Below are 23,227 nucleotides of genomic sequence, written 5' to 3'. Positions count from 1 at the left end.
GAAGGCAGCCAAAGGAAACCTGGCATGTGGCAGGAGTGTATTTGTTTGGCAGCCCTGGCATCAGCGCTAGTGATCATTTGATACCTCCCCTTGTGTAGAGCAGGGATCCTTCAAAGCTGTTGGCTCTGGGGGTGAGCACGGGTGGACCCCTCAAACAGGCTGTAAGGTCTCTCAAGCAGCTAATCATCTCTGACTCGGACACCTGCTCATGACCAGCCCTAAGCCAAGTCACGGGGGTGCTGGCCTCCAAGGAGCTCTGTGTGTTTTCATCTCCCCAGCCATAAGCAGGATGCAGTGTGGACCACATGCAATTAAGCACTAAACTGTATGGTGCTCACAGAAATCAATAACCCTTAAAGTTTCCTTGAGTAAGAGTTCTAAATACTGCATGATGAGTTCTATCTGGATGTGTTTCTTAGAGATACTGAAATTAAGGTTGGAATATGTTCACGGTGGAAGGCTTAGAAAGTACAGCTAATTGGACAAATGCACCAGTCTGTGTCTTTGTCCTCTTAACACAATGCCCAGCATATGTTAGGGAGCTGAATTTTTATTATAGCTGATTCTTAGTTTTTTTCATCCATGTGATTCTTTGATTGCTTTCAATTGTCCATTTCTTAGACAATTTATCAAGTGAGTCTCAGGAAATATCTTAAACGCTACTGAAATCCTATTATCTATTGGATGCTGGGATTCTATTACAAGGACTGGTCTTGAAACAAAAATAAAAATAGTAGACCCTTTAATGCTGTTTTGAAGTTCACAATCTTGTTAACTGAGGCATCAGCTACAAACAGGGGTGCTACAGATTTAATGTGATTCCTCATCAGCATTTATTGAGCACTAGTGTGCCCAGCTGCAAATGCTTTCTAAGGAGACAGAAGCATGGACGTAGGGTAACCTAACAGAGGTGCCTCAGCCTTCTCACCCCCATTTGTTCTTGCAGTTGTAGTGGCAGGTGCATTTTAAGTGGGTTTCTACATACCAGTTAGCATTTCTAGAGTTCTTACTATGTGCCGACCCTGCCTGCTTCAGTCCTCACAGCAGCGCTATTGGGTACATATTCTGACCCCCTTTTAGATGTGAATAAACTAAGGCTCCGAAGTAATATAACTTCTCCATAGGAAAACAGAACGGTTGGTGCCAGAATTTAAACTTGGCTTTATCTGATTCTGGAGCACAGGTGCTCACTAACTAACTATGCCTTGACTTCTTTACACTTTGCAACGCTTAGTTCTGAGTGTTTGTCATTTTCTCAACAGACTCAACAAAATGAAGCCAGGATGCTTTTGGCTGCATCTCACACTGCTTGGAGCCTCCCTGCCTGCTGCGCTGGGGTGGATGAACCCAGGAACCAGCAGAGGATTGAACATGGGTGTGGGAGAGTCCCGGGAAGAGGTATAGTCACGTCACGGCTGATATGACATTTAAAACTCGTTGCTTTTCAATGTTAGAGTATCTAATTTCCTTTCCACTTTTAGTTTTTATCAAGTAGATTGCAGTGAAAATTAAAATCCTGCCCCCTTTTTGGTAGGGGACAGAAGGCAGCCATGCGTGTTGATAAGGACAGGAGGTTTATATCATGCTGTTAAGTAATTGTCTAAAATCTCTCCAGTGCCAAAAATGTATCCCCAGATCAAGCTATGGTTGCATGTTTTGTCATCCACACAGACCCACCAGAGAACGGCCTTTGTGTGTATTTAATAGCACTCTGAAAGTGCTGACTCATTGGTGGAGCACACCCATGTGAATTAGTGAAGTCTTTTAATTAAAAAATATGTTATAAAGGAAATAGACTTCTTTTCAGCTATATAGATAAAAAGAACCAGGCTGAGTAAGAACTGGAGGGTAGAGGTCCTAAGGGAGACGGCCTTAATGAACAGATAAGAATGATTAATGGCATGTTAGGTATATATAAATGCTTCTAAAGTGCTTGAAAATCTTGTTCTCAAATACCTCCTGGGAGAGTCTTGCTATCCTGCTAATTGCTTAGTGAACTCTGGTGTGAAGTAGTGAAGAGGAGTCATAAACTGCAGCCAGCCCTGCTCAGGTAGTAGGCCTCATGAATTTGGGTCTCATGAGGGATGTAGATTTTCTGCAGAAAATGTTTTGACATGCTGAACCTTGAGAAATGACTACACCCTTTCAATAAAACCACCTAGGATTTTCTTGATGACGTGATGAATACTAATTCTTACCTGAGAGCTTACCAGGGCATCTTAACTGCCGCTGTCTTCCATGATGCCTCCCCTTCACCTTTTCTCTGTGCGTGCTTCCCGTCCTGTGGAATGAGGAAGAAAAATCACCCCCAAAAGTCAACGTTACCCAGAGAGTGAATAACGATACACACTATATGGTAGGATTAATGCGTTATTTGATCAAAAGACACGATTTCTCTTTCATTATTACTTAATTGTAATGCAATCCCAAAGCTACAAGCCTTAATCTGCAGGGAGCTACAGAGGTAATTTAATGCGCACTCTTTTCCTGCTGAAGTTAGTGTGGCTTCCCTTTGTGGTGAGCAGATGATTAGACAGAAACACTCTCTCTCCCATCTAAATCCATGAAGGACACAACTTAAGGTTCTTGTGAAAGAGTCTGAAGGCTGACTTGCTAGCGAGCCCAGCATTTCCCAATGGGAATCGTTTAATCGTTATACTCATATCCATACAGAGGGAAAATGATCACTTAAATCCTATAAATATATTGTTGAATATTTAACGGCAAAGCAAACAGGCGAACACACAGCTATGTGTATTTAGTCTTCTTACTTTTGGGGCTCATTGGCCCACTGTTTTAAATCACTTATTTCAGTTAAAAGAGTCAAGCCTATTACGGTGGGATTTAGCTGGAGGTAAATTGAAGGTAAGTTGATATCAACCTAGGGTCTCTTTATTTTAGTTGTTACCACCCTAATTCTTTGTGTATCAACAAGAAAGAGTACATGATGCTCATCCTGAAGAAGTGAGGCTTTTTTTTGTTCGGGGGTGTTGTTGTGTTCCCCCCTTCACCCCATTAGGATAGAGCCCCGGAGATGCCATTGTCTCCCAGGTTCGGGAATTTCACTGCTTTGGGAAAAGGAAGTAATGCCTCTGTGGACTCCCAAAGGCCGGAACAACCGCCCTACCCATCCAGTACTCTTTGCCGTAGACTGAGTTTTTGTGAAGTGTTGTAACTTCTGCTCATTGAGTCTGCTTCTGTCAACTGTTAAATGAAATGGTGACAATGTGAATGGGCCCAGGACATAGGACAGCCCCTGTGAATGTTTAGAGAGAGTGGGCAGGACATGTAGCGTAACTGGTTAGTTTGCTGACCTTGATGACACTTGATGCACGGCCCCTCCGTGCCCTCATTCACTAGGGTCCTCCTGCCCCAGTGCCGTCCCCTCTTTTTGCAAGTCTGAATCAGCCCCTCTTCCAAGGCCCAGCTCTGGTTCTTACCTTTTCTCTAGAGTCTTCTTTGACCACTCTTGGTTACATTTGATCTCTTTCTCTGAACTCCTAGTCTTAGTCTTTCCTATCTTTTTCATAGCTCTTGTATTTATACTTTAGCATATGGATGAAGCCATCTTATTTATCTTTTTCTTCCTTACAGCGTCTAATAATTTTAAGAGGAAAATAGAGGCTCATTGAGTTTTTGAGTCAATTGATATTTATTCAACATTTGGTACTAGTCATGAAGTCACCTTGGTGCTTTCAAATTTCACATTAGACTATCATGTATTTAAATGAGTTTTTTATACCTCCCTGCACAGCAGGCTCATTTCTGGTGTGGACATGAATGGTGCCCCCAGCAAATCTGTCAGCAGTTTGTGGGCCAAGCCAAGCTTGTACCTTGTCAACATCCAAGATAGTCCTGTGTGTTACAGGTTCTGGGTAGTTTCTTCTTTGAATTGTAGCTCTTAATATATCCAGAACTCACTGCCTAAACCATATTAAACTCCTCTAGCAGTTTCCTCAGACAGTCTTATTTTCTAAAAGAATCAAAACCAACAGTTTCCTGAGACTCAATAAATAAATGAAAAAAAAACCTTTCCAGGAACTAAATGGTAAAATGTTTCAGTGTGTGTTTTCTTCCTGATCGTAGTACTTTCCAAAACATTCATTGACTTAAGTTTTTTTAAGTACTTGGAAAGCATTAATAAGATTTGATTTGCCTTTCAAGTTATTATACCAATTACTTGAGTGTCCTAAGGGTAAATAAGGATTAAATGACCAATGTGTGTGTGCTTGCACATTTTTAAAGCAATTATAACAATTGTGAATTGTGTTAAATTATTGTTTTATGTACAAAGACTGCAGTTGAAATAGTTTCAAGGAGTTTACCCATTTACAAACGTAGATAAAAAGAAATGTAGCTGGGTGGAGTGCCTCTTTAATAAAGAGCTGAGTGGCAGGACATGATCTAGAATACTAATGCAATTCTGAATTCAGAGGAAACAATTCTGAGAGATACAACTTACTGAAATTCTGAAATAGAGTTATATTTTATTTTCCCCCTTTCCCCAATACTCTGGCCAAGATAGATACAGTAGTAAAATAAATATTGGTAGAATTTTATACTGGGGAGACCAGGAAAGTGAGAAGGGATGTGATAACAGTCCCTAGGGACGTCCCTCTTGAGGGGCAGACATTTGTGGGCAGGTCCCCTCCCCTTTGAGACCTGGATACTGTGTTGCCATCACCCGCTGGGCTCTGGGATTGGATGGTGGCCGTTACACAGTCTTATGCATCCTTCTTGATCTTACTGAACTTTTCCTAAATTGGTCTTACCCATGGTTTCTAGTCATGCACTAAATATCTGTGAATATTAATATTGGTTCCATTTAAAATTGTTAGCTTTGTATGCCTTGGTGCTTATAGACCCAAGATATGCTTTGATGTCAGACATCATTTGTTTTCAGTGTGTGTGAAGTCTCATAAGAGTCTTTGAGGAAAAAAAAATATGTAGTAGGAGTGGTATCGGTAGTCAGGATGCTTTCTGTCCTCCCTAACTCCAGGGGTCAGCCTAAGAGAGCAGGATCCTGCCCTGGTTGACCAGCCCGTTCCCCTTCTGCAAGTGTTGGCCCCTGACGCTGACTGCACTCCCATCCCTGTGAGGACACCTTCAAATTGCAGAGAACTTAAATGCTCTGGCTTCTTTCTGCATTGGTTGGGCATTCAGGAGGACTCAGGCTGCTAAGACTGAGCATTAATTTAAAAAATATTTTTCTTCCTTGATAAGTATCCTTGTTCTTGCACATTTGATTGCAGTTAAGACAATGCTCCCCTGCCCTTTCTAGTGATGTTCTCCCCCCACAGCTCCCACCCCATGCCCCTGACTTCCTTTTGATTGATTGCCGGGGAAGAAGAGTTGATCACTCCGGCCCCTCACTCTGTGGGAGTGGAGAAAACCAACTCCCTCCTCCCTGTGAACAGACAGGGTCCAGGCTGGATACTCAGCGTTTTCCAAGCCTCATCTGCAGTACAGGCCTGCATGCAGCTTTTATGTCTGTTTCCTGCAGAATCACCCTTCCTAAACACTCCCTGGTACCAACTGCAGCTTTCAAAGAAGACGAGACTCTGGGTGAAGTGTCACAGCAGGAGGCGCGAGTGGGGCCTTTCACTGGGCGTGGCGCACTGGGATGCAGATGGCACCCCTTATATGAATCCAGGACTTCTGTTGCGGGGCTGGTTCTGGCAGGGCGAGGCCTCTTCTCTGCTCCTCCAACTCCCGGCCATGGCTGTCTATTACTGTGTGTCAGAGGGTATGGATGTTAGTTTCTTAGGTAAAATTGGGAGAGCACAATCTCCCACCTGCAGATGTGAGTAAATCCATAATTTCCAAGGTGAAGGGTGGTGGCAGATCCTCCAAGCCCCAAGGGAGGATGAGCTGATTTCCACCTTCAGAGTTAGTGTGGGCTGTACCTACTCCTGTCCAGTGTCTCTTGAGCTTCAGTGTGCTTGTGAACAGGCCCTGATACTTCCAGTCTTGGAGGACAGTGGGCAGAAAAACCCTAGAGGTGTCCCCTACCACCACCCCCTATGCACACATCCAAGAAGGAGAATCCAGTTGGTGATGAACCCTGGCCTTTTTTAGCTTCTTGCTAACATGATGACACTGACTGCAGTCAGAAAAAGGAGAGAAACACAAAGGCTGCAGTCATACTGGGAAATAGCTTGCCATGAAATTGGCTTCGGGGGAGGGGAGGCAGGGGCAGGTAGGTGAGGGGAGAGGTGAATTGAAACAGCCTGGTTTGAGAGTCATTTTCACCTACTTTCAAGCAAGCGGGCAGATAAGAAAACTTAGATCTCTGAACCCAGAGTTCCGCCCTGGCTTACCTACAGGTGATTTAAATCCAGAGGGTCGGCCCACACTCCCACGCTCTCACCATCACCGCCTCTGTGCCAGACATCCTGGTGTCCTGCCCAGTTTCTGTCTCCAGCACCCAGCCAGGCTGCCTTGGGGACCACAACTGCCGGGTTGGTGCTGTGTTCGGGGGTCTTGTTTTCATTTTTATCCATGGACAGGGGAAGCCACCGTCTTTGTTCTTTGTGTTGGATATTTCTCCTCTCTCGCCGCTCCCAGCAAGCCTTCTACTCTGTACCAGTTAGAGCATTGTATGCCCCTTTAGTATTTTGAGATCATAGTTGACAGAGTTTTAATTGGCTCTGAAAAGTTCTGTGACCCAGGAAAATAAACATTTATGAGTTCACGGAAAACCATTATTCTTCCTCTTAATTTAGCCTTTACTCATCTATTTTCTGTATGTCTCTGCTGCTAAATAATCTCTGCCTCTCTAGGAAACTTCCCACGATTGTAAGCAGGACATCAGGCCTTGTGTTGTCAATGGGGCTCTGATTTCCGTTGTCGGGGCACTTGGCAGCGTCAGCTCTGTCAGGCCCCAGTCATCTGCTTGATTTGTTCTCTGTGACTTGTCCCTTGTGGGTTGTCTCTCTTGTTTCCCATTCAGAGAGAAATGAATGCCGTGTTGGTGTCAGACTCTAGCAGGCCCCCTGTGCGTGGCCTCCACTTCCCTGTCCTGCAATCCAGGGCCATTGTCCTTCTGTCTCCACCGCTGTGGCTTCTGCTCTGAGCCCCCAGGGAAGGGGAGGGTACTGGCTCCGGAGACGGAGGGCACAGGATGAGAGGGGGGTCCCATACCTGAGAAAACTGCAGTGGGGCCAGGTGCATGCTGTTGGGTGGAGGAAGCAGCCGAGCTGAGCCCCTCAGGGCTTAGAGAAGCCCTCCATCCATTGGGCCTCCCTTGTTGTGGCCACACACTTGCATCTTGGCCTTAGGCATTCCCTGAGGCAGGAAGGCATGGATGTAGAGACACCCAACCTCTTTCCTCACGGGTCACTGGTTCTAATACCTTGGGGTTTCTTTCTTTCAAAAAGTAAAACCTGGGTATCCTCACTTACTCCTTCGTGGGAGTGGGGCCTCCAGCTTACCCTGGGACCTAGCCCCATGCTTCGCTCAGGTATTTCAGGGACTATAGTGAAATTCAGAAAATAAAATTAATTTCGCTTCAGCTTAATTTTAACATGTCTCCCTGACAGCCCTTCTGGGCTTGGTAGGGAGCGGTGACACAGAATCCAGCCCTGAATGGACCCCTGCAGGGTGGAGAGGAATGGAATTCCGTAGGGAAGGGGGTGGGGAGGGGTTGGGCAGCTAGTGGTTTGCCTGGTGCTGCTGCTTCTGCAAGGGATGGTGGCATACAATTAGGTTTTGGAGAAAATAGTCCCCAGGGGAAGAGTCTGAGCGTAGTGAGGATGGACGGAAGTGGGGGCTGGGAGTGGGAGGGTGGAGGGAGAGGGCTGTGAAGTGTGATCGTTGGGTCAGTGAGTAGAAGTGGCTGGCTCTGGCTGTCGAGCTGGGGATGACACAGGGTATGTGCCAGAGGCCGGCGGTCCACCTGTGTCTTACGGCTTGGCCTTCTCTCTGTGGTCCATGGTAAAGCCCGTCAGCCCTTTGACCCGCTCCCAAGATTTGAGAAATGACCCACTGAGGCAGAACCAAGCAGAGCCCCTTAAGCACCATAGCAGCCTTCTAGCTCAGAAGCACAGTCTGCCACGAGGCTGCACGTCTCAGGGTGAGAACACAGGACCCCATTTGGGCATTGCGTTCCAGGTCTAGCCTGGCACAGCTGGTTCCGTGGACTTGAGCTGTTGCCTTCTCTTCTCTGGGCTTCAGTTTCCTCATGTGTAGAGTGAGGGGGTGGTCAGGATGCCGACTGAGGTCTCTTTTGTGTTGTTTTCACATCTAAGTTCTATCGCTGCAGACTGGGCCCCTTTACAACGTGAGCAGAAAGCTCAGTGTCCTTTCAGTTGTAATCCTACCTCTCCTTCTTAATCCCATGGCCAGGCAACAGGTGTGAGGCCTGAAGGCGTGGCCCGCCTTGCCTTGCCTGAAGTCTCCTTGGGTGCACTCCTCTGGGAAGGGATAGCAGGTGAGGAGTTCATGGAGACCATGTGGGGTGGAACCATATGGGCTCTGTTTGACCGGAAACACTCCCCCGACCTTCATACAGACCCGGGTTCAAAGAAGGCCCCCTGGGTTAAGTGCTGATGCCACGACCACCGGCCACCTGCTGGTGTCAGGGAGAGAAGTCCTTAGCGTACTGAGCCGGAAAGGAACTGGAATTGATTGTCTTATTCAGTGTCTAACAACGGCTAAATATCTGCTGTGTGCTGGGAACCGTGCTCAGAGAAGGGGTTCCTAGACTGTTTGACTTCAAGAGCAGAAAAATGAAAACTTTTTAAAGAAGAAACTCAGCTACCTCCTGGAATCCCTATCACCTCTTTACTTATTTCATTATTTATACTTTCTTATTTATAAAAAAGAATAAAGGCCAGACTTGCAGAACAACGTGCAGTCCATCCCACAAAAGCCTTCCACAGGCACGTTCTATATTGCCTGTGCAGGTGTGTTGTGTCTGAGGACCAGTCACAACAATTACATTCACAATGTAATTGTGAATCCCAGGAACATTGATTTAGATCATAGGGAACTGAGACACACTGAAGCATTTGGTGGCCTGGCCTTGAATTTCCTGGCGAGCTGGAATCTAAGCCCTGTGGAGACACCACGTCCCAGACCTAGGGCCAGTGTTGTTCTCTGCAGTGCCTGTCCTAATTCCACAGCTGGAAAGACCTAGCTCCAAGATAGGTAGGATGAATGCTCATCCCAGAAAGAGGCCCCTGGGCCCTCTGTGTAGGTGGCAGGAGGGTCCTCCTGCAGATAGGTTTCCATCGTCCATCCCGCACAAGTCTATGTGGAGGTGACAGGTGTGGCTGGGTTTAAAGGGAGACCGGGGTGCAGGATTTCTTGTTCATAGTTTTGAAAATTTCTTGCCATCTCTTTAATCTGCTCATGAAAACTGACACACCACTGCTGTTTGGTGGACAACTTCTTCCTCCTAGTAAAAGGCATTCTCGTTTTACTCCTAGTCAGGAATAAGAAACCTCCGCTTGCTCTTGGCTGGAGTGAGGAATGGAGGGTGAGTGACCTGTGGGACCTGGGTCTTCCCTTGGCCAAAGGGTGCATTTCAGCCTGACTCTGTGCAGAGTAGGAGTGGAGAAGCTGGTGCTGATGAGAGGCTGGGGTTGGCCTGTAGGGAACCACGCTTGGCTTCCTTCCAGTTGAAGGAGCTTCTAGAAAGACACCTGAGTGATTGCTTGATGCTTCACCTGGAGGCTGAGCCCTGCTTTTCCCCCCTCCCCAGTGTTCCAAGAGGATCTTAAGTTCGAACTGAAACCCTTCTGAGGGCTTAGTTGGAAAGGAGAGCTGCCACTGTTACTTTTGTTAAAATACTTTAATCACTGAGGGTCTGTTTTGGGGTAGAAAGTGTATGTGTATATTTTTTGAAGAGTTGAGAAGTCGTCCCTGTATTTCTCAGAAAAGTCCTTTCCAGAGAATACCACTGGTGACCAGCGAGCCCTTAACATAGTAGGAAGTGGATTAAAGAACCACGTTTGCTGACCACCTAACCAGCTATGAGGGAGGTGGCAGGTGCCAACGTCACCACCCAGGTTTCGGCCCCAGCCTGTGGAGCGTAGCCTGCTTTTCTGACCGCACATCTCTCCCTGCTCAGGCTGAGCGTTCTCTGTGCTCTTGGTGGCTTGTCGGCTGGTGGTGGGCAAGCTCCTGGCATAGACAGCCTGAGGCAGACAGCTGTCCCTGCTGTGTCCTAACTGAACCCTGCATGTTCTACGTTTCCTCTTTCTCCTCCACAATGTTTGTTGTTGCTTTAAAACCCCATAGCTGCTTTTTCCAGCTGGGGCCAAATCACTCACTTGCTGCTCTGCCTGTCTGCGCTGCTTCCTAAGGGATCTCCGGTCCTGCCTTTGACTCAGGGGCCCCTCAGGTTGGAGGGCCCAGTGGTTCAGGTCTGCTTCTCCCCTTCCAGCTGTGTGGCTGAGAGAAGTTCCTTACTCTCTGACCTTCAGGTTAGCATTGAGTAAAATGCAGGCGATAAAAGCCCCGGTTTCCGAGTTGTCATGAGGACTAAGATGGTGCATGTAATACCCGTCACGGACACCTGCTCAGAACATGGCAGTCAGAGCTGTGGTTTGTGTCTGTGATCTCAGAACCCCACTAAGTACCAATCAAGAAGACCGTGCACTTCTCTTGCGCCGAGGGCTGGCGTGTCACGTCCAGCTGCAGTGCTTGTCACTCAGTGTTTAGCAAGGTAGCTCTTGGGGTGGGAGGGTCCTCTTCCTGGTGGAATGGTCAATATCCTGAGGTCTGGGCCCCCTGGGTCCCCAGTGTCCAGGGGAGCTTGGTACACAGCAGGATGTTCAAATACTGTCAAGTAAGTGAATGAGGCAGCGATCTTTTATTATTGTTTTGGCATCATATAGGGATTTAGACAAGGTGACTTGAGTTTCTAAAACTCCTTACAGAAGAAATCCCAGGAGAGACCAGGCTGTTCTTTGGTTTCCACTTGTAGCAGAATCCCATCACAGTTTCAAATCTTTCCATCATCCTTACTGAATCAGTAGAAGCTTAAGAGCGTCCTATGGGTTGTGTATGGGGGACGGGGGTGGAATCCCTGACTCATTTGCTGCCTCCTTCTTCGAGTGGTCTGAGGGCCTGCCTGACCCTGATGGTCCCTTCTACGAAGAGGCCAACACACCAGGCAAGCACACCAGACCCTCACCCAAACTGAAAACCTTAGAGTGCAATGTAAACTCACATGCAGGATGTTCTGTTCATGCTTCAAATTTTCAGGGTCAGCAGAAATAGTCTGTGGCTCCAGGGAGGGTGGCTGCCATCTGTCCCTACAAAGGGAGGACTGAGGGCAGTGAGAACGGAAGTTGTCTTTGGGGATTTTGTTAAACAGCTGTTAGACTCCTGATGGCTTTTCTTGACGCTAAGTCTTAGGTCAGTTGGAGTAAAAGCTTGCTTAAGCTGGTCTATCATTTAAAGCTTGCTCTCTAAATAAAGAAAACAGAACTCTTCCCATTTATTTGCCTTTCTAACCTTGCATTTAAAACATGCTGGAAAACCTCCTCTATAAGCAAGGGCCTCAGGTTTCTGTGGTTTTGCTGATGTCACATTTTGTGCATTCATTCCAGGGAGTTAGACTTTCACGTGGAGACACTAGGAGATGTCAAATGGGAGAGGCCTGCCAGGCGATGCTCTAATTGGAGTGCTTCTAAAATGTGCCCCACTGGGCCTCCTCTTCCTCCCCCACTCTCTTCTGTTTGGTTGTTACCTATGCTGTTGTTTTCACTTTAGCATTTGGCTGTGAAGAATGGGCTTCTCTGCCTCGTGCCTGGGTGTTCATCCCCTGGCAGTGTAGCTGAGGTGTATGTGTTTGTGTCCCAAAGCAGAACTTCCCACTTGACCTTCTCAGGATGCTGTGCACCTACCTTGTGTGGGTCTCTCGACCCTGGGATATCTAGGCCAACTGGGATATCGGGTGGTCTTAAGTCTTAGTCATCAGTAGGTATCCACTGGGCACCCCTCTGTGTGCTTGGCCCGGTTCTAGGGCCAACTGGATGAAGAGAAATGGGATTGGTGATTCTCTTCTTGGGGCTTGAGGACCAGTGGGGCGTGAGAGTGGGGTGGGGAACTGGGAGGGTGATGGAGCCCTTGGCTATTGCTGAGCAGAATATGAGTTAGCAGAAGGAATTTAACCCTATGTCAACTTTAGCCTAAAGGAAATTAGGTATCTTTCTTGAGTAATAATGGAGGAAGTAACTCCCGCCTTCCCTGGTTTCACTGGTCCACCCCTGGTCCCAGAGCAGGATGCTTGTTCTCACAGTCCAGACTTTCTCCTCTCCAGAGGGGTTGTGACTAATGGCAAATCTAGTATCACAGGTTCATCCACGGCCCATGACTCAGCTGCTCTGGAGCTTGGGGGCTGGAAGAAGCTGGCATCTCAGGGTGTCACCCCCACAGGCTGGACACAGTGGTGACTGTAGTAGCTGGTGGTGTCCAGGGCCCCCCAGCCCTTCTCGAACTTGTCCACCAGAGCAGGGTCTGCACCCCTCTGGGCCCTCTCCTAAGGTGGTTCTACCCGATATGGCCCTGTCCTTCTTGTTGGCTCAGAGGACTTTGTCTGGCCGTGGGGAGGGGATGGCTGCTCATTGTTGCTGTGTCTCATCTCTCTGGGGGTGTGATAGCATGTGACATTACCACCCCAGTGCCCAAACCATCATACCTGGAAGTCTTAGCTCTTGCTTTTGAGTCCCATCTTGAGCTAGGTGTCCCTCCTTGTACCAATTGTTGTACCAATTAGTTTGGTAATTTACAGGAGGAAAACACTTCTGTGGCCATGCTGACTAGGACAAAATTATCTGATTCATTATACATTCTAGATGAAAATGTATAATAAACTTTAAACCTTGTCTCATTCAAAATGATTGTTCTTATGTTGCAAGAGAGGATGGTCCTGAGCTGCATTCTATAGGAAATTCCTGTGTGTGGTGGGCTGATGTCTCACCGCGAGATTATGAGAAAGGAAAGGGAATAATCACAAACAGCTCTAAGAAATCACCTATACACGTGCACACGGTGAGCAGTTAATGTGGTACAGAACGTTAGCAGTGGGGGCCCAATCGTGGGTGATGGGAGAGTTGAGAGCAGAGAGGCACTGGGTGGGAGGCGGGCTTGGGAAGGGCCTCTTGAAGGTGGAGGGCCTTGGAGAGGCTGGCAGAGATGCGGGTGGGGAGAACATTTAAGTATTTAAGGAGGAGGCGCCCTCCAAGTGTAGGTGTGGGCTGGAACAGGACTGTGTCTGGTGGGAAGGGAGAAGAAGAGGGACTGATGGGTGCGGATACCCAGGCCTGCTGGCAAAGTGACGCAGGAGGGACCCTTGGTGACCACAAGCAGAGTCACCTTCCAATGTGTTTGTGTACAAAGAAGGGTTATGTTGAGGCCCCAGAGACCTTCTGGAGTCCAGCAGGCTGCCTGGGGGGTGCAGGGTGTAGAGTCGTCAGGAAACCTGTCCCCCCTCACCCGCCTTCCCAGCTGCACCATCTCCAACCTCCGCCTCTCTCTCCTTTGCCTGTTCTCTCTGGAGACCGGCCTTTCTGCAAACCTGCAAATCCCGTGTCATAGCCTTTACATTGTAACATGGCCCGGCCACCATACGAACCTCAGGCTCCAGGGCCCTGGAATACCCAGTCGAGGTCTAGTCTCTGAGAACCTGGTTGGCTCGACTTGGCCAAGCGTCTGCCCTGGTCCTGTCATCTGTGGCCAGGGGACAGGTCCCCAGAGGTGAAGTCCCATTCAGGGGCTCTGAGCAGAGGCTGCAGGTGGCAGCCTGGGAGGCTCCAGTGAAGAGGCAAGAGAGCAGGTCACTGTGGGTGGACGGGGCTCGCGAGGCTAAGGAGCCAACCTCCAACCTCTCAGGGCTCAGAGTAATGTGTGCTGCGTTTTCAGGAGTGCGGGCGTTTCATCAAGTTGAGCTTTCCCATCTTCAGAGCTGGAATTGGGGGTAGGAGGGCCTGCCTACGTGGTCTTAAATCTTTGCCCTTCTGCTTCGTGCGCGCAGCTTCCTCTACCTGTCTCACTGTTACCCTCACCACACCAACCTGGCCTGTCTGCGGCTGGGCAGCTTGGAAACCCAACTTACCCTCCCTGGTTTATCCCAGTAGACAGGCTGTGAAGGCTGCCTGACTGGCACGGGCTGACTCGCATCTCGCCAGTCCTCACGCTGACCCTCTCAGCCCTCCTGGTGCCTGTGCTCCCGGTGCCTGTGTTCACGCCCTGTCCCCATCAAATTGACTAAAGGGCAGCAGGCTTTGGGGCTTGGAGGTGGCCCTGTGACTCCAGAGTTCACACATCTTGTAGGGCAGGGAGCTCCTTAGTGCAGCTGCTTTAAGGTTTAGCTGGAACTGTTCTTGGGAAGAAAGATGGGGCTACATGGGAGGGGAGTCATGGCTTTACCAGATGCCTCTTCTTAGAGGGTCCACCACCCTGTGGAATCCAGTGAGTAACATCACAGTCGAGCTACTGTGGGATAATTAGGCCAGTCACCGTGGAAGATGAGACACGATGGATGCTCTCCCAGTTCTGGGGCTGAGCTTTGTTCCCAGCCAGGTGGCAGACTCTTGTTGCATTAGGAACTTGGGTTTTGCTATCATGTGTATTTCTGGGTAACTAAGAATTAAGGAGTGTTAGGAAACTGGGGACACCTCCAGGGTGGGCATGTCAGGGCAGGGTGGCCTCTGGAGCTCAGAGCTGGGAGTCTGAATGACAGTTCTCACCATTCTTCTACAGGAATAAGGAGGAGATTCCTGATAGGGACACCTTTGAATTCCATAGTTATTAATGTTGATAACATTAATAAACAGCTATCATTTTGTCAAAGCTTTAAGTACATTACTTCATTGACTTCTCAAAAAGATTCTGTGAGGTACCCTTGAGTTGCTTATATTACACATGTGGAAACGGAGGCTTCAAGATGATGGGTGAGTTGTCTGAGGTCTCCTGTGTGTTAAGTGGTAGAGCTGGGCTTTGCACCTGGCATTCTGACTGTCCTGCTATGCTCCTCACAAGATCCAGCTGTGCTTTTACCCAGCCCTCCCCCTTTACATGTTTTTGAGACCAAGAAAAGGACATGTGATGATGATGAGCTTTGAAGGCCAAAGCAGACCCTGTCACATCAGATAAGGTATCCCCACCTCCCAGAGGGCAGCAAAGCTTGAGGGCCTCCTGACCCTCCCCGTGGGAAGTGGCAGAGCATGTCCTGTCCCTATTCACCCGCTGGTTCCCCAACATGCATACATTTCTCTTGTCTTCTCCCACTGTGGGAAAGGGCCCACGGGGCAGCCGTGGAATCCACGAGAATGAACATCTCTTAGGCTGTTTTCTTCTGTTCTTCAAGGAGGTCTGGTGGGGACTTTGCAGTCAGTGCCCTGTGGGTCCCTGAGCATCTGCCCTCATGTAGGGCAGGGCCTGGCCAGGCCCACTGCTGTGACTGTGCACATGGAAAGGTGGGTGTCTGGGCTCTGGATGGAGAGCTAAGCATGACGGTATGCGGTGCTCTGTTTCTGCTTCTAAGAATTGGCCTTGGGGAGTGCCTAAAGGTTGATGAGAACTGTCTCCCTTTCAGAAGCTGGACTCTGGGACATTGACTTTAGGGAAGAGGCAAGAGTCCCAGCATCGGTGACCAAGGTGGCCACTGTCAGATACAGGTTTCTGGAGGGTCAGGAATCCCAACTGGAAACTGTTGGTGTTTGCTGACTCTTCCACCAGCCACTGGAAGAGAGCAAAGGGGTCAGTGCTGTATTACCGCCAGAGGCAGGCTCCCTGTGTTCCTGCTGCTGGGGGGAGGCTGTCATGGAGGGCGGTCCTGTCTTCCCCAGAGGTGGGAGTGGTAGGGCAGTCCCAGGTACACAGGGCACTAAGGTTGGCCCAGCTGTGGGAGCAGGCGCTGGCCCCTTCAGAAGTATGCCTGCCTTCTCCAGGTGGGCGAGCACACGAGGAAGTTTCAGCCCCTGCCCCATGGACGAGGAGGGAAGGGCAGTGGCATACAGAGTGCCCACTGCAGAACACCGAGGGGAAGGAATCCTGGCATTTAAGTGTACTGGAGCCAGTCAGCCAATGGGCAGCCCCAGAGGGTCAGAGAAAGTCAGGGAAGGCAGCCTGGGGTGGGTTTAAGAAGACAGGTGAGGGGACAGCTCTGGGCAGGTGTTGATGGTTCACGATTGACACTGTACCACCTGATGGCGCCATCCCCCCACCCTGTCTCTGCGCATCATTGCCCACTGGGGCAGCAGAACTGTCGGCCCCTCCCCACTCCAGAGGCCCCGAAACACTGATGAGCACCTCTTTTGTTCTGCTCATCACGGTGCCGGGCAGCCTCCGATGGAGTGTAGTGGGCCCTACACTCCAGACTGCTGGCAGCGTGACACCCGACGGTCCCCCAGATGCTGGCTGTGGCTGGGAGCTGGTAAGCTACAGCGGCCACCAAGCAACCTTCCTCTGTCAGGTCTCCCAGCAGCCTCACAGGCACTACCCTGTATCCCACTTTACGGCCGAGGAAACTAGCTCGACGCTACCACCGTGGAGCCGGAGACCCAAGGTGCTGGGGCCCAGATGAGCACTTTCACGACCACCCAAAGCCAGCTTGTGTGCTCCAGGCCAGTCACGCTGTTCTCCCCATCACTGGGGCGGCTCCCACTTCTGGGTGCTAAGCCTGCCCTTCCCAACTGCACCCAGTGGTTGCTGAGATCTGCTGAGACCTAGATGCTGGGGTGGCATTGCTCCCCATGGAAAGAGACCCCAGGCCTACCCAGCCATCCACCTGCTTTAATAAATCTTGCTGGGAAAGAGAAATCGGCGCTACTGTGTCTGTGCCTGGGAGAGTCTGGCTGGCACCCGTGGAAGCTGTGGTGGTCCACCAGAGGCCGCCCGGCACCGCGATGAGCAGCAACGGCGAGCAGAGTGAGAACCCCATTCTGGGGGAGAGAGTTTGTAAGATACTTGGTTAGCCCAGTGGTTCCCAATCGTGTCCATACATTGGAACCAGCTTTATGAAAATGCTGGTTCGTGTGTCCCAGCCCTAGAGGTTGTGATTTAATTGGTCTGGGGTGTGGCCTGAGCTCTGGATTGTTGAAAACATCCCTGTTCAAGAACCACTGGGTTAGCTTGTGGAAGAAGTGCAGATAGAATGCCCACTTCTCTCATCATTGTCCTTCTCAGCAAATGCTCTTCAGGGGGAGAGATGATTCTGGGTGTTGGAGGCAAAGCCCCCACGTGCCTCTGCCCCAAGTGCAAGGCCCTCTGGGAGGTGTGGGTGACTAAGGCTGGCCTGGCTCCTGACCGGCAGGTGGAGGGCAGGTGTCTCTCCAGCCGAGGAGTGAGGCTCAGTGTTCTCTGCACAGGCCTCATTCTATTCTCAGGACCACCTTCTAGGCACCACCCTGAATGTCATCTCCTAGCTGAGCAGGCTGTAGCTCCTGGAGCATCCTACTTAAGTGCAGCAGGGGAAGGACAGGGAAAACACTGTCGGTTTTACCTGGGACTCTCAGAAGGGCCAGCTACTAAGTGAACAGCAATCCAGCTATGCTGTCCATTGGGTGCCTTTCTTCCTTTTTGACTCTGTTATAAAAGAAGATTGAAAAAGAGCCTTATTGTGCCTTAAAGGCTTTTTAATTATATATAATTCATTTAATTTAAACTACTTTAGGTTCCATTTTTAATACAAGTTTATAGTGGTACAATGAAAGTGCTTTCTAATCAAAGTGTGTTTGTGGATTTATCTCCTTGTATAGAAACCGATACCCATGGGAACACAGGCCAGTTATTAATTCAGACAACAATAAAAAAATCGCCATGTCCTGAGTGGGAGGCATGGTGGTGGAGGCTCGTGGGGTGGCATTGGGGGTTCCTCCGGAGGTTATGAAGATGGAAGGGGGTGGGTGTGGAGAGGGCTCAGCAAACAGAAGTGGCCATTGTGATGCTCGCTGCCATTTCTGGGGCCACAACTGCTTCCACTGCTAGTTCTCACTGCTGGTGCCACAGCTGTGGACAGGGAGATGGTGGTGGAGACGGGGGCTTGTGTGGTGGCTCAGAGGAATGACTGAACAGTCCTGAGCAGGGGAAGGTCCTGCTCTGCACAGCAGGGAGCAGGGGACAGGTCTGTACTCAAATAACAGCCCCTGGAGGGGCCCCCCTGATCACCTTATCTAAAGTAGAAAAGCCTTTCCCCTCTCTCATTCTGTCTCCTTTCCCTGCTTTGTTTTTGACCATGGCACTTCTTACTATGACATGTTCCATACATTTCATTTGCTTGTTTGTTGCTGTCTCTCTGCGTGAGATCATAAGCTTCATGGGGATAAGGGCTGTGGCCGTCTTGGCATTGCTGTATCCCCAGGACAGTCAGTATTTATTGAATGAACAGATACATGGATAGATGAAGGTAAGAATAAATGAACGATCAAGAGACTTACAGGAGCTCTGTTGGGAGCCCTGGGTGAGGGGCTGAGCGTCTCAGGGAGAACCAGGGTGGAGGGGAATAGCAGGATAAGGCCTGACAAAAATGTTTCCGCCAAGGCGAGCCCACAGAAGCAGGAAGTGATGAATGAGGAAGTGAAGGCGATGCCGAGGGGGGGCAGAGGGGCCACTGGCCAAGCAGGAGCACCAGAAGGGAGGGGCCTGTTTCTGGGCAAGCTGAGAGATTCTGGTTGTGACGCTTAGACTAAGGGGTTTTTGCTGTTTCTTTTTGGGGAAGTGAGTGTGCCTGTCCTTAGTGTGCTCACCTTCACACCCACTCCAGCCTTTTTCTGTTCCCTACTTGTGCCCATAAAGGGATGTGTCTGGGCTGGACACTCAGGCTCAAATGCAGGGGGTGTGGACAGGCAGCCAGTTACCAATCTCAGTTTAGTCCGCCAGGCAAACTGTAGCTACTCTCTAAACTCAGCTTCTGAAACTGTAAGACTGTGAGTGACGCAGATAGTGGTGGAAGAGACTTTTAGTAAATAGACAACAAACAACTTACTGGTCACTCAGCTAATGTGATGGAAGTGGCCTAATGAAAAATGAATGAATGGAAAAAAGAATACAGCTGGATTGTTGCCACACATTTATTATTCAATAAATATTGTGTGGTTTGGGGGGGAAAAGGAGCCCCACCATGGCTCTATAACTTTTTGCATCTTTAAGTCAGATGATCTGTATCTGTGACCCACCCCCACTCCATGTGGGGGTGGGTCACAGATAAAAACAAGAATGAAAAACAGACTCAGACATGAGAACAGTGCTGGAGGGCAGCCTCTTTTCCTCTTTTGTCTTTTAATTTTCTAGACACAGGTTATTCTAAACCTCATTGTGGCTTACAGCTGGCAGAAGAAAAAAAGTGGCAGGTTTGAATATCACATTAAACATGTTGATGCTAAGTTACGTTATCTATTGGATGGTACCTGGAGGGGATAATGAATAATTAAAATGTAAACTACTGTCCCTTTCCCTCCCAGAGGCCATCTGTCCTCCCCCCCGAACACCGACAAGATGGTTTTATTTGTCTTGTCGTCCGTGGACGGCTGGAGCACAGGACGGGACAACGGGTGGACATGAAGCTTCGCAGAATGAGAAAGGCATCCTAGGGTGTCCTGATCCTGCGGAAACTTAGCTAAAAATGGAAAATATAGAAAGTCACACTTCAGTGACAGTCAGTGTGTTCCACAAGCCTGGAGGAGACCCTCACTCACCCCGTATTCTCCTCAGGAGATCATGAAATAAACTGACTTCATTCTTGCAGTCAATCTGTTTAGGGCCTATGGTAGGCCAGGACCTGTACTGGGGTGAGAGAGGAGTGAGGTGTGGGCCGTGGGGGAGACAGACGCTGCCCTAGTAATGACAGTCCTGCATGACCGTGGCCCATTGTAATCAGCTCTGTGTGGTGAGCTGGGCTTTGTCTGGCTTGCCTGGTGTCCCCGGAGAGGACAACTGTTAATGGGGTGGTCCCTGGGGTGCCAAGTTAGAGCCCCATGCTGCTAACTCTTAGGATAGTCCTGCCTGCAGTGATTACTTGTTCTCAAGCAGAGATGTGCATTACTTTCCCCAAATCAAAAACTTAATTAGTTTTTAATTTGTTGGGTTGTCAGAGAGATGAAGCTGGAAAGTGCCCCTCTCTCCTTCTTGGTCTCTTCATCTGGCTGTGTGCAGGTGATGATGTTTAACAAGGTGGAGAGATCAATTAGTCATTGACATTTATTCCATCAAATGTAATTTAATGTTTACTTGTACTGTCATATCAGTAGATTCTCTACAAAAGACAACCTTAAATCCAAAGCCAACTTTTCTTTTTAATTGTAAATTAATAACCTTTAATATATAGCTTTAAATATTACCAAGAATTTAAGATCCCTATAATCCTCATATAATATTCTATTCGTTCTTTACTTTTAAAAACAAGAAAATTAACTTCCAAGTCATCTTAATTTCTGAAGGCCTGGCAAATATCCTCATTCTTTCTTTTTACTCTGGTGTTCTTGTAATCACCATCAATATCTTTTCTCTTTAGAGTATCACAGCTTTTCTCCAGTGTGGCCCCCCTGTGTTCCCCATCAGAAAGCGCTGAGCAGAACTGCCTGTGGATTCCGCCCATGTTTCTGAGTCATTACTTGATTTATCCTGGCTAGGCTGTCTGGTCTGCCCATTCACAGATGGGGAACCTGGAGTGGGAGGTGTCTGGGCTGCGGCTGGTGGAGCACTTACTAATAAAATCAGGCTATTCAGGCCTCCTAGAGGCTATGAGGACCTTGTTTCAGTTTCCCTTGTGAACGTAATGAAATTGATGTTCCCCACAAAGGTGCCACAGGGAGGCTATTGGTGATTTCATATTAATGACTTAAAAAAAAAAAAAAGATGACTGCACCTTAATCATAAAGAGATTTCTGTGATAGTTTTTCAAAATTATCCATACATGATCTTTTCCATTTGTCTTAATAAACCTCCATTAAATGCTTGGGTCCTGTGTAAACACCCGTTTGCTTACACTGATCCATTTATCGTTGGGCAGGAAATAGAACGGACACAGATCGTGCTCACTGTATGGTCCATGTTTCAGCCCCGAAGTCTTGGAGAAGGTCCCTTTCATTGCCTGTGTGGTCATGCTCCCCACCACTTCCGTTCTCATTTTCCTGATAGAGGCCAGGGAGGCCTCACTGCATCGGGCAGCTTGCGGGCTGAGAGGGGAACACCCCTGCCTGTGCCAGCAACCTCTGTTCCCTAAGCATCCTGAGGTGCAGGGCGGCTGGCTGTGCTTCTCCCACCTGTAAGGCTGTCTACCTGAGAGGACACACTCTGCTCTACCCAGAGGACTCCTGGCATGAGGTGCTATTCTCAGGGAGGTGGGGAATGGGCTCTGACCCCTTGACTAGGTGAGGTGGCATTCCTCAGGAGCGGGCACCTCCTCATCAGTATCTTCCTTAAGCGCTTGCCATGGGCTCCACATGACCGGAGGGAAAGCTGATGTTCAGACTCCCCCCCTGACCCCCCAGGAAATCCTGTTGTTGGCTGGATTATTCACCTTGGCTCTCAAGCTAGCTCTTGAGTTTAGGGTTAATCCCCTAACCCTCTCTTCATCTGGCTTTGAAGGCCCTGATGCGGTGTGCTGGCACATCTAACAACGCAGTGGTTTTCCTTCTGCCTTTACCTGAGCCATATAAATGAGATAAAGTGTACCAAACACTTACTGTGTGCTCAGTAAATGGGAGACAGTGATGGAATACATAAGGCATCGCTTTATTTAGCCGTGTTCTATTCATCCAAGTGAAGGCTTTAATTGCAGAATGGTGTCCTGCTAGCAAAAATCAAAGTCATTAAGAGTCAAGTTTTTAAAATTCAAATGAATAAATGAAAAATTGTAAGAAAGGTTGTTAAAGAAGCATTCGTTTTAAGAGCATCTCAGATATGAAAACCTTAGAATTTAGTTGTCAGAATTTGAGTAGTGATGAGTGCTGTTAGCAAAGCTTCCATACCAACTGTACCAAGTGGTTTATAAATTGAGCACTTGGGCTTCCTCTCATAGCTTCTTCAGGCAGTGGGAGCCTGAGGAACTCTGCAGCAGGGGCTTCCCCAGCCCCTCTCATGCTGGACTGGGGTGCTGCCGGGCATGGGCTCACCACCAGGACACTGGCAGGGGCAGAGGTTCTGCAGCTGCCCACCTCAGCAGGCCATGCCCCATCTGCACCAGACTCACCTCTGCTTTGTCTACAAAGACCTGGCCACGTCAAGCTCCATTCAACTTGCGTTTCCATGGCCTTCTCTTCTGAGTAGTGGGTGCTTTTGATCCCCACTTTGATAACTCACAGAACCAACATTCTCCCAGAAGCCACTGAATCCCATAACATTTCAAGTGACACACTGAGACTTATTCTCTAACCAAGGATGACTGGACACACGGCCAAGGGGGATGAATTTGATCTGTGGCCAAGCTCCACCACCGTTTTCCTGAGCCTCACATACAGCCTAATGTCCTGAGCACCACCTAAGATGGATGAAAAGGATCCAGGCATGGAATCTGAGGATCTTCATTTGTCCTCTTTCAGCAGCTCACAAACTATTTTTTGGTAGCTGAGAATCCGTAATAGATTTTTGGATTATGAAAAATATTACTCAGCACTCATATTATATTGATTCAAAAATAAAGATTATGCAGTTCAACTGTACAATAAAATACAGCTTTATGGAATGGTAATTTTTTACTTAAGTTCTTCTACATTATAGTAGAAGATAATGGATTCAGGAAGGGCACAATGAGGAATAAAGCTGTTGTATTGGTTAAATGACATTTTAAATGATTTGGCTGTCAAATTCGTGGAAAGGTTATGAACAGTAAATGAAAAATCGAAAATTAATTCCCTACTTCAAGAAAATGTGATTTATACCATAATAAAATTAGATTTTTAGTTAAAGAAATTTAGTCATTAAGTAATGCCCATGTGCTAACTCTCATTTCTAACCATCTGGTTTGAAGCTTCTGCAGCACATAATTTCTTCCTTCGGCAAAGCATCTGGGGCCTTGGTGTCACTTCTATAAGTGAATTCTGTTCTGTACAGTTCTGCTACAGCTTTTTGGGGCATACTTTTTCAAGTACTGAAAAGATATTCTTATTTATCCACAATAATTGACAGAGACATTAAACTCATTTCCCTCCCCAAGTGACCTTACTATTTCTCTCCCTTAGTTATCGTCATTAATGGCAATAAAGATGATGATGGCGGCCATCATTTAAGGACTACTGTATGACAACCACCATGCTAAGTGTAGCACAGGCTTATT

The 23,227-nt window shown here is 48.3% G+C and overlaps 1 protein-coding gene across 3 annotated transcripts in view; it reads left to right on the top strand.

The window, feature by feature from the left end:
* Window positions 1-23,227, top strand: part of FSTL4 (follistatin like 4) — a 717,999-nt gene that overhangs the window by 299,178 nt on the left and 395,594 nt on the right. For all 3 annotated transcript variants that reach the window (XM_082378912.1, XM_082378911.1, XM_082378913.1), the window contains one exon: window positions 1,263-1,398. In XM_082378912.1, coding sequence (XP_082235038.1) covers window positions 1,263-1,398 — 136 coding nt within the window. The remainder of the gene's footprint in view (window positions 1-1,262; window positions 1,399-23,227) is intronic.

Source organism: Balaenoptera borealis, assembly GCF_965194805.1.
Source record: "Balaenoptera borealis genome assembly, chromosome: 2".
In the NCBI taxonomy this organism is placed as follows: domain Eukaryota; kingdom Metazoa; phylum Chordata; class Mammalia; order Artiodactyla; family Balaenopteridae; genus Balaenoptera; species Balaenoptera borealis.
Note: the sequence above shows the minus strand (reverse complement) of the source record. Positions and strands in the feature narration are given on the sequence as shown.